At 36.8% G+C, this 17,835-nt stretch overlaps 1 protein-coding gene and 1 pseudogene across 1 annotated transcript in view; one reads left to right on the plus strand and one right to left on the minus strand.

Annotated features, from left to right (window-relative positions):
• Positions 1-17,835, minus strand: part of pico (ras-associated and pleckstrin homology domains-containing protein pico) — a 196,825-nt gene that overhangs the window by 95,671 nt on the left and 83,319 nt on the right. The window contains exon 5 of the mRNA XM_089096227.1: positions 5,045-5,134. Within this exon, the coding sequence (XP_088952353.1) occupies positions 5,045-5,134 (90 nt within the window). The remainder of the gene's footprint in view (positions 1-5,044; positions 5,135-17,835) is intronic.
• On the plus strand, positions 6,030-15,749 carry LOC148947723 (zinc finger MYM-type protein 1-like; annotated as a pseudogene).

Consider the following 17,835-nt stretch of genomic DNA (forward strand, 5'->3'; position numbering starts at 1 on the left):
CCTAACCTAACCTAGCCTAATCTAACCTAACCTAACCTAATCATACACCTAACTTTTAGGATGAGGAGGAGGGAGGAGGAGGAGGTGGGAGGAGGAGGAGGAGGAGGGCCGGGGGAGGGCCTTTGGGGCACAGGGAGGGCCTTTGGGGCACAGGGAGGGCCTGTGGATGTCTGGGTGACATTTGGGGACCGGTGGATGGCCTTTGGGACCCCGTTGGTCCTTTGGGAGTTCGATGGGCCTTTGGGGGGCCCGGGGATGGCCGTTGAGGGTCTGGGGTGGGCCTTTGGGGGTGCCGGTGGCCCTTTGGGGTTGGGGTAGAGGACCTCACAACACTGTTCAAATGGAACTTGTGTATTATAACGACCACACTCAAAACCTCTTCTAAAACCCTTTCTAAAATCTTCTTTCAAAATGTCTCTAACGGTTTCGCCGAAATAATCCCATAAAATGAATAAAACCGTTTCGCCCAAATAATCCCTAAACGTAATTTCAGCGTGTTCCTTTTGTATGGCATCTATGCGCTAACGCATTTCAAATTTCTAGGAAACACTTTCCTACGTTAATCTATTCATCTCATAAATTTTCCTAGCTAAACTATTAGGGTTTCGTTAGAATATCAATTTACCTCTCCGACTTAAAGCTCCGTGAAGCCGTATTTAAAAATAGAATTTCTATCTCTTTAGACTCCCGCATAATTCCAAGATAACAAGTGATGTCAATTATAATTCCTGACACTAAAGATCAATGAAGCCCTATTTGAAAATAGAATATTAATTTTCTCTCTGACCTAAAGAACGTTTATCCCTCAGACCTAAGATTAAAGAAGCCTTAATGTTTCTTAATTCTCCCCTTCGTGAATCAATAATTTCCCATAGCGATTATGTAAATCAAGTTCACAGGTGCTACTCGTGACAGGCCTAAAGATTAAAGAAGCCTTAATGTTTCCTAATTCCCTCTTCGTGAATCAATAATTTCCCCTAGCGATTATGTAAATCAAGTTCACAGGTGATACTCGTGACAGCACCACGTGGTTTATGGTTTTCCAAGTGAGAAAGTTCCTGTTTTTTCAAATTATCACTGACAAAAACCATGAAAAAATACATAAATGTGAGAAAATTCCTGTTTTTCAAATTCTCACCGACAAAAACCATAAAAACATACATAAATGTGAGAAAATTCCTGTTTTTTCATGTGACAAAGTTCCTGTTTTTTCATTCTCACTTAGAAAACCATAAACCACGTGGTAATGTTCGGACCTCATGACCCCTCTCTACTCCCCTTATTTATTCGAACTTTATATAGATCCACTTTTTAAGTATGTTGAACGGCGGATACAGGGGATTGCCATTAAGACGAATATCTTCTTCAAATCACTGGCTTTTGTAGACAATGGGGCCTTCCTTCCTGGGAGTTTGGCTAATTTGATGAAAGTGGTAAGAGGACTAATGTGGTATGAGGAGCATTTCTTGGTAAAAAAAACACAAAAAAAAGAGACAGTTACTAAACATAGGTGAGTACGCACGGTTAGATGATAGCGTCTGGGTCTAGGAGTCTCAGTCAGTGAAAGTATTGGGTGCAATTTTTGAAAGAACGGTGAATGTGGAAAATTTATGGGAAGAGCGGGTGCAGAATATTGAGGGGTCGCTGGTAGCCCATCAAAGAGCGCACTTCGTGTCAATGTTTGAGCGAGTAGGGTATGTAAATACGTATGCTCTCCCATTGCTATTTTATCTGAGACCGGCGTTCAATCTTGAAGAAAAGAATGCTAAAAAGGTAGAAAGGAGTATTTAGTGTTTTGTTTGGAGGGGAAAGCTAGAAAAGCTAATTATGAAAATGTTGCATGTGATCCGAGAAGAGGGGGTTCTCGGTGTTATAAATTTCAGAAAGGTGTGTAAGTCTCTGAGAATTAGAAACTTATGTGAGATAATCTGTAGTAAATGGATTGACGGTGAAATAATAAGAGGATGGGCCTTACCAGTGATAAATACTGAGGAGGATGAACTAGCAAAACAAAAAATGATCAGGGATGTGCAAGAGAAACTCCATGAAGTAATATGGGGTATTTGAGAAATGAAAAATCAAGGCTTGCTGAGTGATCAGATTAAAAATGCCGAAAGGAAAAAGATAGTGGATGGATATTTAGAGAAAACGGAAGAAGAAGAAGTGGATTTTCACGTGAAAAGAAAACAACCATTTGTGAATTTTAAGCCTTCGTTTGAGAAAATGCATAGTGTACCGTATAGTTAGTTTATAAAGGAATTTATGTTTCTGTTTGTTCATGAGATACTGCCGCTTCAAGATCGAGTAAGTCGTTTTACCCAAGATGAAAGTGCAAGCTTTGCGACGAAATAGTGATAAATGGCCTGAAGCACGAATTTTTTAATTGTAAGTATAATGAATGAACTGTAGATAAGTGTTTTAGTGCCTTAAGAGATTGTGGAGTAATTTGGAATACAGAGGAAGATAAGATAAGGTTGATTAAACTGAATGTAGAAATTCCTGGAAATGAGAGGAGAGAGAGAGCTGTGGTGTTGATTGTGATGAAAATATGTGAATATGTACTGAAAAGAAAGAAAAGGGGAAAAGAGAGTTTGTCAAGAAGGTTTGGTTATGATTGCAGGAGAGTGATAGAGCGTTTAAGTGAAACTGAAAGGTGGAAGGAACGAGTGGATATTGAGTGGATGGAGTTTTTGGTTGAAGAGTTTATTGGAAAGATGTAGCTTATGTTTGAGGAGATGTGTTGTAAGTGTGTGTTTCAGTGTAAGTAGAAATGGGTAAAACAGCATTGCCAGTTTTGTAATTTTGTTTTTGTTCTGTTTATAGAGTTAAATAGTAGCCGAAGTATAGTTAAAAGGGAAAAATGAAAAGATAAGGGTGAAGAATCATTATAACTTTCTTTGAGGTCTTTGCAATTTGTAAATAAGTTGGTGTATTTTTTGTAAAAGAAAGTTACACTGATAGTTAAATTGGTCTATTTGTTTTATTATTATTAATTTAATTAGTTTATTTTGAATTTCTTTATTGTTATTATTTGTTATAGGAGACACGTAGGGTCACCATCCGGAAAAGTTTAGAGGTATGGTAAGAAATACCCACCGTATGAAGGACTTCCTGTTGGGGGAGGACGCCCTTTTCCCTGGGAATGGCAAATTTTTGTCTGTTTTTGGAAGGTTTTTGTAGTATAGGGTGACTTGAAGTGTGTCCAGTTCGGCTACTATTTAATAAAAGAGTAGGTGACGTCTAAAGTTAAAATTAAATGTATTTTGAATTTAAATTTGTCGTCACTGAGAGGAGAGGAGGTGAATTTATTAAAAAAAAAAAAAAAAAAAAAAAAAAAAAAAAAAAAAAAAAAAAAAGATCGTGGTGACGAACTGTAAGTAAGCACCGACTCGGCTCAATAGTAACCAACATTCTAAAAAAAAAACATGATTTTGATATCAATAGATACATCAAAAGAACCAGCTTATCATGCTGATTCCAAAAATATATACAAGATTCATCAAGTTTAGTGTTACCTATCAAAAGCTACGAACCTGAGAAAATTTGCCTGATTTTTGAAATAGGGAGGAAACATCCCCTAAAATTCAAAGATCTTAATTAAAATCACACCATCAGATTCAGCATACCAGAGAACCCAACTGTGTAAGTTTCAAGCTCCTATATACATATAAAATGTGGAATTTTTTTTTTTTTTTTTTTTTTTTTTTTTTTTTTAAGGGTGATCATACTCATATAATGGTCCTAGAAGATCGGGAGAGAGTGCATTCGAAAGGCAAATTAAAAGTTCTAGTTCCCTTTTTAAGTGACCAAAAAGATTGGAGGACAAATGACCCCCCTCCCACGCCCATTTTTTCCCAAAAGTTATCTGATCAAAATTTTGAGATAACCATTTTGTTCAGTATAGTTGAAACATCAAATAACTATGTCTTTAGGCTTAAAATGACCCCCCCCCCACCCAGTCCGTGGGAGTGGCCTGCAAAATATGAAATTCGCCAACTGTTTATGTATAGTATTTGTTATTGGGAAGTACACAGACGTTTTGAGGGGGGGGGGGGTTGATTGGGGTGGATTTCCACAGAGAGAATTTTCCTTGGGGAGGGAAATTTCCAGAGGGGGGGGGGGTGAATTTTCAGGGGAAATCTTACACAGGGGGGATTTTACGGAGGAAATTTTACGGGAGAGGGGATCTTCAGCGAGGATAGAACTGTCTGGAGGGAATTTGACTGGAGATACACTTTAGGTTGATAAAATTTCCACGGAGAAGTTTCCAGTGAGGGGGGGGGGATATATTTCATGGAAGGTGAGCCAGATTTCTGCATTATTTGAAAAACGATCATAAATTAAAAAAAAAAAATTTTTTTAATGAAATTAAGGAACAACATTAAAACTCAAAACAAACAGAAATTATTCTGCATATGAAGGGTTGCCCCCTCCTCAAAACCATGCTCTTTACGCTAACGTTTGACTGTTTGTCGCAATCTTTTAAGAACTGCAACTGAAACACAGGGACCGTTCAATTAGAATAGGAAGCTTTTTCAAAAGTGCTAACAGTTTTAGCATAAAGAGCAAGGTATTGAGGCGGGGGCAACCCTTCATATACGGAATAGGCTAATATCTGTTTGTTTTGAGTTTTAATGTTGCTCCTTAATTTCAGTTAAAAAAAACTTGTTTTTTTATTGCAATCAAGGACGCGATTATAGATGGATTTGAAACAGTACAATAAAATATTTTACAAACGAGTACAACATGTTTTTCAAATGAATTGTTTCCCATTTAAGCGAAAAAAAAATTAAGTCCCAATACAAGCCAGAGGAAGAAACTAATGAAATAGAAATGTCTAAACAGGTAGCAAGGATTCGCTAGAGAAGATATATTAGATATACTATGGAGACAGAGGGAATCCCATCCTCCTCGTTTTCTGCATCTAGTGCTAGCTTTATTTCCTCACAAGTAGAGTATTTTATGCTTTGCTTCGTTTTGCCACTAGAAGGGTAGGACATACTATACTTATATGATTAGCTGATACTAGGAGGGATCGGATTACCTGCAGTGCGTAAACTTTAGCCAAAACTGTTGACTCCGTTAGGATTTCATCACTGTCTCCAAGATCTACCATCTCCGTAGGAAAAAATTGCTGAAAAAGAAGAGATAGTTAATGCGCTTCCAACTGAAGACGTGTTGACACAGAAATTGTTTGCAGAACATAAATAAACAACTTACTAACTTCATGATTGTGTCCTAAACAGTGTTTCATATGAGGCACACTTGTTATTCAAGATGACGTGCCTATTCCAATTACAATATTTATTGTTAGTCCAGGGGCATGCACCGAAAAAAAGAAATAAGGCCGTTATTAGTTAAAACATCAGTCGTCTAAGGCTTCTTTTTTTCTTTTTTTGTTGATAGCACTGAAGGAAAAAATCCTTAGAATACAACCTTGTGCGGCAATTGATAGCCAAGTTTCGTCTTTCAGGAAGACTACTTGATGTTGGTCATAAATTTCATTATGCACGAAAAATAATTATCTGCCTACAAGATCGCCTGTGTGTGTTAGTCAATCATTAATCTTGAGTCGAACATTTATCTTCAACTCTGAAATAATTGGTTGACGTTATGCATTATATGATCAGTAGGTTTGATAAAAACGGAGAAGAATTTTATACATAATTTCGGTATTTTTTTCATCATATTTAGATAAAGTAAGATTTTATTTCGAAAAATTCTATCAGAATAAAAAATCATTTGTTAGTCCAAGTAATTAAATTGCGAAATGTCCGAGCAAGTTAAAAAGATAAAATTGCAAAAATTACATAAAAAAAACAATAAAATAGTATACACATTAAAATAAAAGAAATTATAGGGACATCTGAAAAAGGGAGGGACAAAATTAGTGAATGAGTGCCAAAGCTGGGCAACACTGTCCAGTTGTATCGAATAATAAAAAAGGAAAACTAGCGGGATGTTTTGTTCATTTCTTCGGTAATGAAGGGGACAAGAGTTTTTTTTCATATTTGAAGGCAAAGCAACGAATGGGGAACAAGGTGAGAACGGGGTCAAAACCAGTCTGAGGCGAAAGGACTCTGGGTGGGGAGTGTCTTTTGGAGAAAATGTTTTCCGTGCGAGGGTATGCAATTGCATTTTTTCCAAAAAGGAGGCACAATGTAACTCTCCTGCGCTCAAGCGTTCCCAACTTTTTGTCTTTTTTTTAGAAAAAGAGAGTATCAAACCTTAGTTTCTTTGAAAATTATTCGCAGGGCTCTTATTTGAATAGATTCAATCCATCCGAAATGTTTCACAGCAGAGGGATCGTGTTAAAGCTTTCAGAAGTTTTTTTTTATGTCATTTTGACATTTCCAAACTTTTGGGTCAAATTGTGGTGAGTTATGCAACAACAACACTCTCAATGAAGCTCCCTGAGCTTTTTCCACACAAGTACCATAAAATATCTGCTCGATTACATGCATGAAGGGTTTAGTGCATAGAAACGTATGACCCAGTCTTGTTTCCAAAAGCACATTACACCCTTCAAGGATTCCCACCAAAATACATCTCAGATTTCGAAACTTTTTATTCCGCATCATTCTTTGCTTGAAAAGCTGAAAATAGTTTTTGCAAAAACGACGCAAAGGATTCAATTCAGTCATTCAAGGGGTAATAAAACTTAAAAAAAGGAAACTGGTTTAAGTTACTCACACAACAATAAAATTCGTAAATGCGTATATCCTATTTTTATACGTAACAACAGAGGCACGTACATACTACGCAGGTTCCACAATGCACTATTTGCGAAAAACTTCAGTACTTGTGCATTATATCTTACACATCGCTATATACTGTATACGAAAACACTAAAGGAAATCAGTCAAACAGGTATTAGCAATAGACAAATGGATCGCAAAGCGTGGCCTCTCATGCGTTTACAATATAAAACTATTGTTTTTGGGGATTTAGGGGGGAGGTACCTAGCTTAGGTTACGTATTTAATATATGCTATGCTTTACCCCCACTCCCCTAATGGGCAAATATATATCCCAAATTTGTTTCTAATTATTAGATATTCATCCTGTTTTATTTCATTAGCATTAACTAGACTTGACTTCTTTCGTGTGTAGCATATAATGCACAAGTACCAAAACTTCATAGCCTTCTCTAAAGTTGTATTCGGAATTATAGAATCCATTGCACCAAATAGTTCTGCAACTTCAAGGATGTCACCGTCCAAAACCAATATGTACATTTGATATATATATATATATATATATATATATATATATATATATATATATATATATATATATATATATATATATATATATATATATATATATATATATATATATATATATATATATATATATATATATATATATATATATATATATATTTTATATATATATATATATATATATATATATATATATATATATATATGCACAATTGTTATGGAACATAAAGTTTCTGAGGCTTTGTGTCAAAAATACGATCCATGGGGCAACAGAAGCCTCAGAGGATTTAAATATGAACTGTTACCTGAATCAGCAACCACCGAATTTGATAACAACTAAATTTAAAAAAAAAAAAAATAAATTTGAAAAAATTTAAATATCCCAAATCCGACAAATAAATGTAAACATTCATATTCTTTGAAGTCCTTTCTATTCATTTGGATAAATGGTTAGCCTACAACCATTTTATTATCTTTTATCAGATTTAATTTCCTTTTATCCAGTATTATTTTAAATCAGTTTGACAGCACAATTCTTCAAGGGGAGCGAATAAACAAAGCAAAATCCTCTTTCAGCTTATTTGAATCACGTAAATCAACTTTTCAACAAATTCTTCTCTGCAGCAGATGCCGACATTGTTCTTACAATAAGACGCCCGCAATTCAGTATAACCTTAGATTTAACGGACGATATAAGGGTGAGTGAGTATAAGAAAACGAGAACCCTACTGTAGAGGTTTCAAGCTCTTATCTGCAAAAAATGTGGAATTTTGTATTTTTCCCAGAAGAAAAATCATGGATGTGTATCAATTTTTTTTTCATGCGTGATCAAATCGAACCGATAGCCCAAGAAGATAGAGAGGGCTCATTTTCTGGGGAAATTCCAGGTGAAATTTTACAGGGGGCGATTTCCAGGCATGTTCTGAAAAACAATAAAAAATGAAATTAAAAAACAACAAGTTTTTTTTCAACTGAAAGTAAGAAGCAAAATTAAAACTTATAACGAACAGAAATTATGTTGTATGTGAGGGGGGCTGCCCCTTTCTCATCCTTTGCTCATATGCTAAAGTTCGGTTTTAAAGATCAACTTATGAAAAAAAAACGAATTTTTTTTCAACTGAAAGTAAGGAGCAAAATTAAAACTTAAAACGAATACAAGTTATTTTGTATATTAGGGGGGCTGCGCCTTTACCATCCTTTGCTCTGATTCTAAAGTTCGACTTTTTGTCCCATTTCTTTAAGACCGACTCTTGAAACGCAAGGGTCGTTGACTTTGAATGAGAAGTATTTTTCAAGAACTTTTAAGCCTTTAGCGTAAAGAATGAGGGATGAAGAAGGGGCACCCCTCCCCCTCCTATACGGAATAATTTCTGTTCATTTAAGTTTTAATGTTGCTCCTTACATTCAGTTGAAAAAAATTGTTTTCTAATTTAATGTAAAGAGAAGAATAAACTACGCTACGGCTAATAAAGCTTAGTTCTCAGACTGTGTCTTTTTTTCAGATTAATATAAAAAAAAGGAAAAAGGAAGTTTTCCCAAAAAATAAAGATGTACATTGAACTTAACACGAACAGAAATGAAGTTTCATAATAATTCAAACTCAAAGCGACCAGCAATTATTATCAAATAATAAATTAAACGGTAAAAGAACACAAATTAAAATGAATAATCATATTAGACGTAAGGAGATAGCAGATACTGATACAAATGAATAAATAAACCTTGAAACGAATAAAAATTTAATTGAATATTCAAGTAAAACTTAGAACGAACAAAATTACAACAAACAGGACTTTGACTACTCCCCCCTTCCCTCTTTCCTAACCGTAAAAACTCTCAAGTCTATTGAATCATTTGCATTTTATTGAAAACTATATGTATACTGAACAATGTACTTTAATTTTTCAAAAGATCGACGACAAATAAAAAATAAGGCACTACAATAATCAAGGGGACTGGATGTAACTAATGAAAATAAACTGAATATTTGAAATAAAACTGATTATGAGTATAAAATGATATTAATTCAAGGAAATGTGAAAACTTTGGTCAGAAGGATGAAAGACTTGGAAGCCTAATCAGACTAAGACACATAGTCCCTGTGAGAGGCAAAGTTGGGACAGTTTTTTCAGACTTGTGTCAAAATTATTATTTTCACTTCTCCACGATAGTCTATCATCCTAGGGCAGAACTAAGGCAGATAGACATGCAGAAAGCGTAATTCCGATAGCCTATCAGCAATTTTCCAACAATTCAAGATTTTAATTCAATTTATTTTTTTTGTATTCTTCCATGTTATAAATATGAAAACAAAATGTTTATAATTCATTTTGTTTTCAGTAAAGCGCAAATGACGCAGTAGGGATTTAGAACTTTTACAGTTAAGAGATTGAGAAGGGTACAGCAGCAAAATTCCTGTGTGTAGTAATTTTTGTTCATTTTTGGTCCGACTTAGGTATCTTATTCAATAGTTATTCCTTTTAAGACTTAATTATTCATCTGCATTAGTATATGTTATATATCATTAGTATATGTTATATTTTTGATATAATCATATATTTTAATTTCTGTTCGTTTTGTGCTTCATTTAATCTTTGATACTAATTTCTGGTCGTAGTAAGTTTGAATTGTTATACAATTTTATCTCTGATAGTCTCAAGTTTAATATGGTTCTCCACTTTTGTATAAGAAATTTTTTTATGGAAAGTTATGTTTAAATAATTAATTTCTATTCATTTTAATTGTCAACGTTTTATTACTGGTTATTAAAATGAATATTTCTCCAGTTCTTCATACCTTCGGCTTAAGAATTGAAAAAATCCTATTCCAATTTTTTAGCTCTAATTAATGTCTTATGATGTATTTCAACACTCCGTCAACATTCCCTTAAAGTTTCAACAAAATGCCTGTTAGACATTCCTGAGATATTGCAGATACGCGCTTTAGACAACCAGGATGCACATAAGTGTCTTTTGATTGAGTTAAACCTCCCCGTCGACATTCTGAGAGAATTTCAACTTTGTACCCTTAACTATTCCTGGGATATTGCAAACACCTTTTTAACAAGCTGGATGTACATAGTGTCTTTTGACTTATTCAATATCCCCTGAAAGTTTCAAATAAATACCATTAGCCGATCCTGAAATATTGCAGATACGCCCTTTTGACAACCGAGATCCACATGGGTGTATTCTGATTAACCTAAACATCCTCCTCAAAATTCTCTGGAAGTTCCAACTTTGTGCCCCTAACTAGTCCTGAGATATTGCAGACATGTCATTTTGACAGCCAGGATGCATGTGGTGTCCTTTCATTTAGTTCAACATACAAATCGACATTTCCTGAAAGAATAACTTAATAATCTTAGCAATTCCGAATCAGTGCGGCTATGTCCATTGAAAACTGGGATGAGCATAGCATCTTTAAGTTCAACATCTCCCTCAACATTCTTTGATTTTTTCAACTGGATACCCTTTCTTAACTGTTCTTGAAATATATAAGATTTTTCTTTTTGACAATCTGGATGCATAGTGTCTTTTAATTGTATTTACCCCCCCCCCTCCCCTCCCTTAGCATTCCATGACAGTGTCAATTTAATACCCGTAGTCGTTCCTGAGATTAATATAGATATACCCTTTTGACAAGTTGGATGCACCTACTGTCTTTAGACTTAGTGCAGCATCCCCCTCAAGTTTCCCTCAGATTTTCAACTTAATAAACCTTAGCCATTCGTGATAAATTACAGATAAGGCCTTTTGACATGCAGGAAGCACTATTCATAGTTATTGATTTTTTTTTATAGCTTTTATTGCTGTTTTTATTTAGTCCAATAGTTATAGTTGTAATTGTAGAGGTTGCAGTAGTATTTGCAGTCACAATAACAATGGCGTTAGCAGTAACAGCACTAGTAGTCGCAATTAGACGGAGATGCAAGTAGCTACAGTACCAGTCGAGTTGCATTCATACTCGCAGTCCCAAGTAGTTGCAGTCGCAGTCATAAGTTGTCGCAGTTGCAACTAGTCGTAGCTACAACCATTCGAAGCGTTAAGTAGTCGTAGTCACAAGGAGCTACAGTTATAAGTAGTTCTAGTCGCTAATAGTGACAGTAGCAAGTAGTCTCCGTGGCATATTCAAGTAGTCACCGTCCCAGATGCAGGTAGTCAAAGCCACGGTCACAAGTAGTCACAGTCACAATTTCAGTCGCAGTTCCAGTTACAAATATTCATAGTCGAAGTCGTAAGTAGTCAAACTTGCAATTAGTCACATTTGGAGTCACGGTAGTAGCAGCAATAGTGGTACTGAAAGTTTTAAGTCAATACCCTTAGCCGCTCCTAGAACACAGCAGATATACCTTTTGATGATCTACACGCATATATTGTCTTTTGATTTAGTTTAACATTCATCTCAACATTCCCCAAATTTTCAACATTTAATAACATTTGCCTTTTCTTACAAATCCAGGATCAAACATTCCCCCGCTTCCCAATGATAAATCCTGTATGTAAACAATGGGCAGAATGTATAATTTACAACCCTTTCCCAGGGCTATGGGCAGTGTCGCCATTGGGGGGGGGCAGGGGTCCATGGCTCTCTTTTTGAGGGACCCAATTTTCAACTCTGAAGCTCTTAGTTTATTCTTCCTTTTCCAAATTTTTTTTGTTGCTTTCGATTTATTCCTGAAAACCAAAAACCAGGTCATTAGAAAACATAAATGAATAAATAAACCTTAAAACGAATACAGCGTTAATTAAATATGGGAATCAAGATTGGAACGAACAAAAATCACTACAAACAAGAGTATGGTTACTGCCTCCTTCCCTAACTGTAAAAGTATAAAACCTACTGCGTCATTGGAGCTTCATTGAAAGCGAATTATATTACGAATATTCCCTTTTCCAGTTATTACAGCATTGAAATGAAAATAATAACTACACAACTTAAATTTTACATATTCAATTTTATTTATTATAAAAAAGAATTTACTTCTTCAATTTATTTATTTAAATAGAATCACACCTTTGGCCTTCTTGTACTATATTAAACCCTAAGTGTATATTATTTTAAGTTCATTCATATCTCGTGGCTATTAAATGTTTCTCTTTCTTTTTGCGCTATATAAGATTGCATTCAGATGCCTACTGGTACAGAAATTTTAGCCCACTTCACCACTGCAGATATGGGCGGTTTTGATAGATAACAAGCTGAACATTATCGACAAAATCGGATTCTAACTCTGGTGTCTATCCTGCTAGGAAAATGAGTTTTGACTATAACTGAGGTGTCGTTAGCGGGTTTAGAATGTAACGTTTGAGATTCGGGTCTCCGGGTTTAAGAATTAATGGCTGCAATAACGGAAGTGGGTTACATTGGCGTTAAAGCTACGACGAGTCCTTTAAGAATATTTTCGAAATAATACTTTATAATTATTCTTAGCCCAAATAAAATTTTCCTATTGGGACTTGTACTTGAGTAAAAAAAATAGATGCACTTGGCACAGCACTTGTATAAAAGTAAAACTTGGTTACTCTGTAGGACAGTGATGCCGGGACGTCAAAGGAAAATCCGTCGGCGACCGAGATTTTACCGCCAAACGAGAATCTGGACGTGAGACCAAATTCTGTGGAGATATATCTGCGCCAACCAGAAACGGAGGGAACGGCTTCCAGCATAAACAGTACAGATGTATCCATGAACCCATATGATAACCCCTTCCAACCAGTTCTGACTGACTATCCTGTCACTACCATCAGGAATTGCAGAAGAAAATTTAACAGCTCCTATTTCTTGGAATATCCATGGCTCGAATATTCAAAAGAACAGGACTAGGTATTCTGCTTCTATTACCGACACTTCAGTGGATCATTGCTAAGAGCAGGCAAAATATATGCGCAAGAGCACTCATCGACGTAGGATTGAGAAAGTGGAAAGACATTCCAGAGCTGGTAAGGCAGCACAAAAAACAGTGACCGGCACAAAGCATGTACCATTTCCTGGACCAAATTTAAAGCTATTCAGACGGGGAAGGCCGAATCTGTTGCCTCATGCTTCTCCAAAGAACGGGAAAATGAAATATTAGAGAACAGACGGAATTTAAAGGCTCTGCCAAAAACTACAGCCTTACCTGGACGGCAAGGTCTTGTATTCTGTAGCGGTGAAGAAGGAGAGTCCAGTGCAAATCAAGAGAAATCTATTCAGATCGTAAGTAATCTAATAAAAATCAATCAAAACATGATGGACAATAATTGATAGGCCTATGACCACTACTTATCGCATGAGTACCCAAACGAGTATGTTAAGGTCCTATGAAATATAGTAAAAAGTTCTATCGCGAAAGAAGTCAGAGAAGCAAAATATTTTCCTTCTTGCTGACGAAACAAAAGACCTTTCAAAAAAGAACAACTTGGGATCTTAGAGCGCTATGTTCTTGATATGAAAATCAAAGAAAGAGCCATATGTTGCAACCATATGCGCAAGGTTGACGCTGAGAGTTTAGCCGATTTTATTTACAACAAAATAAAGGGTATCGGCCTTGACTGGTCAAAATGTGTCGGACACTGCTATGACGGGGCGAGTGTAATGAGTGGACGTTTTTAAGGAGTACAGGCCCGTCTCCGGGAAAAAGCACCGCAAGTGGTGTACACTCACTGTCATTCCGATAGACTTAACCTTGTTATTGGCGTATGCAGAAAATACAAAGAATTTCGTCAGTATTTTCAGCTTTGCAAACATTTAAGGGTTTTGTCTCTAACAGCGATACTCGATACCAGTTGTCTGTTGAAGCCAAGAAAACTGCCGACGTGTCCGTGGTGACACTTGAAAGAGCAGTTTTGACACAGTGGTCTTACTGGTATAGATCAACATCTAAAATTCTAATAAGATAGGATTACATATTTCCAATTCTATCACCGGCTCAAGAATATTTTGACAGAGAGGGAGCAGTAGAAGCTACATGTCTTGAGAATAAATTAGAGTTGTTTCCCTCCATAACAAAATTTCGTTTTATTCATGAAGTTCTTGCAGTAATCAAACCTCTTTCTGAACAACTGCAGGCCCCAGATCTGATCATTTCAGACGCCTTCACTTTAATCACCACAACAAATAACCAACTGAAGAGAATACGGGATGGATGTCGAGTATTTCAGAGTCCTAAACGGCAAGTCTAAGGAGATGGCTATTAATGTCGGAGCTGATCTGTCAGAAACAAGCGCTCTTGCTTCAACCATGTCAGCAAAATCAAAACAAGTTTAGAAGATATCCGGAAGACTCAGGGACTATTTGACGACATCAACACTTGGAAAGCACAGCACTGAATTTGAGGGCACAAGAACAGAAGAGAAAATGCGAAGAGAGTTCTACGAGGTTTTAGACAGAGTGGTTAGACATGTGTTTGAAGAGCATTTTTCTGTCCAGCTGCCAGTACTAGAAGCCATACGATGCTATAACCCCAAATATGAAGACTTCATGAAATAGTCCCTGTCGATGTGAAGACAGGGAATGACCCCAAATATGAAGACTTCATGAAATAGTCCCTGTTGATGTCGTCAAATAGTCCCTGAGTCTTCCGGATATCTTCTAAACTCGTTTTGATTTTGCTGACATGGTTGAAGCAAGAGCGCAAGAACGAGTTTAGAAGATATCCGGAAGACTCAGGGACTATTTGACGACATCAACACTTGGAAAGCACAGCACTGAATTTGAGGGTACAAGAACAGAAAAGAAAATTCGAAGAGAGTTCTACGAGGTTTTAGACAGAGTTAGACATGTGTTTGAAGAGCATTTTTCTGTCCAGCTGCCAGTACTAGAAGCCACACGATGCTATAACCCCAAATATGAAGACTTCATGAAATAGTCCCTGTCGATGTGAAGACAGGGAATGACCCCAAATATGAAGACTTCATGAAATAGTCCCTGTTGATGTCGTCAAATAGTCCCTGAGTCTTCCGGATATCTTCTAAACTCGTTTTGATTTTGCTGACATGGTTGAAGCAAGAGCGCTTGCTTCAACCATGAAGAGCATTTTCAAGGGCATTGCTTGAAGAGCATTTTTCTGTCCAGCTGCCAGTACTAGAAGCCATACGATGCTATAACCCCAAATATGAAGACTTCATGAACACAGGTTTACTTCTCGAGATCGCGACATAGTTCGATAAGGCTGGCATCGGTGTTATAGAGCTGAAGAGTCAAGCTTTGATAGCTCGTGCATACGTGTCGCAGCTTTCACAGAACAGCGGCAAACGCTTTAGATCTTTTCGAAAGCCTAAGAGGATTGAAAGAAGCTTATTCTGAGGTTCTTGAGGTCGTGAGGGTAGTCCTCATACTCCCGCTCACAACATGCTCAAATGAACGATTTTTCTCGGTTTTGACATTTGTGAAGAATTATTTTCGGAGAACAATGGACAACAAGCGACTTCCGCATTTGCTCCTTATATTCTCTGACGAGGCTGCAGTGAAGGAGCTCGATTTTGTAAAGCTTGTGAACGACTTCACAAAAATAAAGCCAAGGAGATATCCTTGGCTAAAGTAACTTCCGGTAATTTTCGGTTTTTGATATGTGTAGTAAATATTCCATCTCTTAGCGGTCTTTTTGTCCCTAATTAGACTGCGAAAGGCGAAATCCAGATAAATCACTTCTTTTGAATATGTATTCGAAGACTAATTTGAAGAGTAGTCTACCAAACAGAGTAATTAAATTTTGAGTCTGGACCGGGGCCAGTCCAGACTCGCCCCCCCCCCCCGAGGTTTTCTGAAATGGCGCCATTTGCTATGGGAAACATGGCATCCCCCGAGACGTAATGATTAAATCTTTTAACTATTTCGAGTAAATCGGCTGTTTCAGAATTTTGATCAGTGCTGGGGGGGGGGCTAAAAAAGACAAGGCACTTTTGAAGCACTTTTCAACATTGCCTGAGACTTTCAACTTAACACCTTCAGCCGTAGCTGAGATACTGCTGATACACCCTTTTGACAACCAGCATGCACAGAGTGTCATTCGATTTTGTTCAATATCCCCATCAATATTTCCTGAAAGTAGTTGCAGTCACAGTCACGAGTAGTCGCATTCACATAAAGTCACAGTTACAAGTAATCGTAATCGAAGTCGCAAGTAGTCATAGTTGCGCGTAGTCACCGTCGCAAGTAATGTCATTCGCATGTAGTCGCAGTAGGTTTTTGCAACATCAAGGCTGAATGTTCCCTGTGGTTTTAAAATTAAGGAAAAATCGTCAATATTTTCAACTGAGTTGATTGCAATTGTAAAGGCTCTTGATTTTATTAAAGAGGCTTTGCCCATGGGTCTTTATCTAATCTGTTCTGATTCTCTCTCAATGCTGAATTATTTGTGTGCTTGTCGTTCCTCAGCTTGCAAACATGCTTTGCTTGTTGAGACTTTTGTTCAGGATCTTGAAATGCTAGATTATGTTATTGTGTTGCCTTGGATACCAGCCCATGTAGTGAGTATATTTTTGAATTAAATTCAAGTTGCCATCAATCCATGACTAATTGGAGAAAGAGCCAAGACAGATAGTCTAAGCGAGAGTCAAAGCTGCTGGCATAAGCCATTTCTAGGACTGTATAAAAATGGTATAATTTTAACTTGTTGATAGATACTAGATAGTCTCTTATGCATCCATCCTAGGGAACAAATAAGGTAGATAGACATTGAACTATGGGATGATCGAGCATTTTGGGTTGACTCATGGCGGACAACGTCCACTGAACTTGTATACAAAACTTGGGGGTGAATTTGCTTGGACTCACAGGCAAACAAGTGGCCTAAGCCTACATGCACATCCCTCGTAATGAACATGCAGATAAGACTAGCTGAGATTGGGGCTATTTCTGGTTGTGGATCCAATGTTGTTATACAGTTGGGCAGTATCTGTATGTTTCAAAAAAGCGTTTAGCTAGAACCAGAGTATAAAGATATAGCAGTAAGTTTACCGCAGATAATTACTGGCTCTTCATTCTCGGTGCGAACAAACAGCTCCTTCCACTTATTCTTGCATTAGCGCGTACAAACAGCTCCTCTCATTTGATCTGCCACCAGCGGTCCAATTACCCTGGAACACGTATTTTGGCAGAAACTTTCTCAAAATGCCTTTGAAACCAACTTGAGACTTCGAAACCTACTTTTAATTCCTAACATCTAATAATAACATTGCACTACTAATTACCGATTTTCATATATGTATTGAAATAAATTAATTTAAAATTAGTTTCTTCAAAATTTAGTGTTCCAACGTCGAAGCCAAGTTTCGCGTTCAAGAGAAATCTGACTTGTTTAACCGTGAAAAGATCTAATGTCGCTTATGTTTCTACGTTCTCTGGAGCACTCGCACCTCGGTCAGGGTTTTTATAATGAGTGAGATAGGGAAAGATCATACTGCCTATAATTTATATACTGTGGCTAGAACAAACAGTGACAACTATGCTGGCTAGTCCCAAATCTCGTTTTGAGTTTACATGATCTTAAACCTCCCCCAGCGGAACCCAACAAGTAATATATCAGTTGCAATTTTCAGGCTCATAACAGGTCCTGCCTGATCTAGGAATCTCTTGTTTAGATGGGGTTGTGCGAATTCACCACTTAGGTGGGTATTTAGGGGGATAGT

Source organism: Artemia sp. Qi Xiang Cuo, chromosome 10 (genome assembly GCF_049724085.1).
Source record: "Artemia sp. Qi Xiang Cuo chromosome 10, ASM4972408v1, whole genome shotgun sequence".
NCBI lineage: Eukaryota > Metazoa > Arthropoda > Branchiopoda > Anostraca > Artemiidae > Artemia > Artemia sp. Qi Xiang Cuo.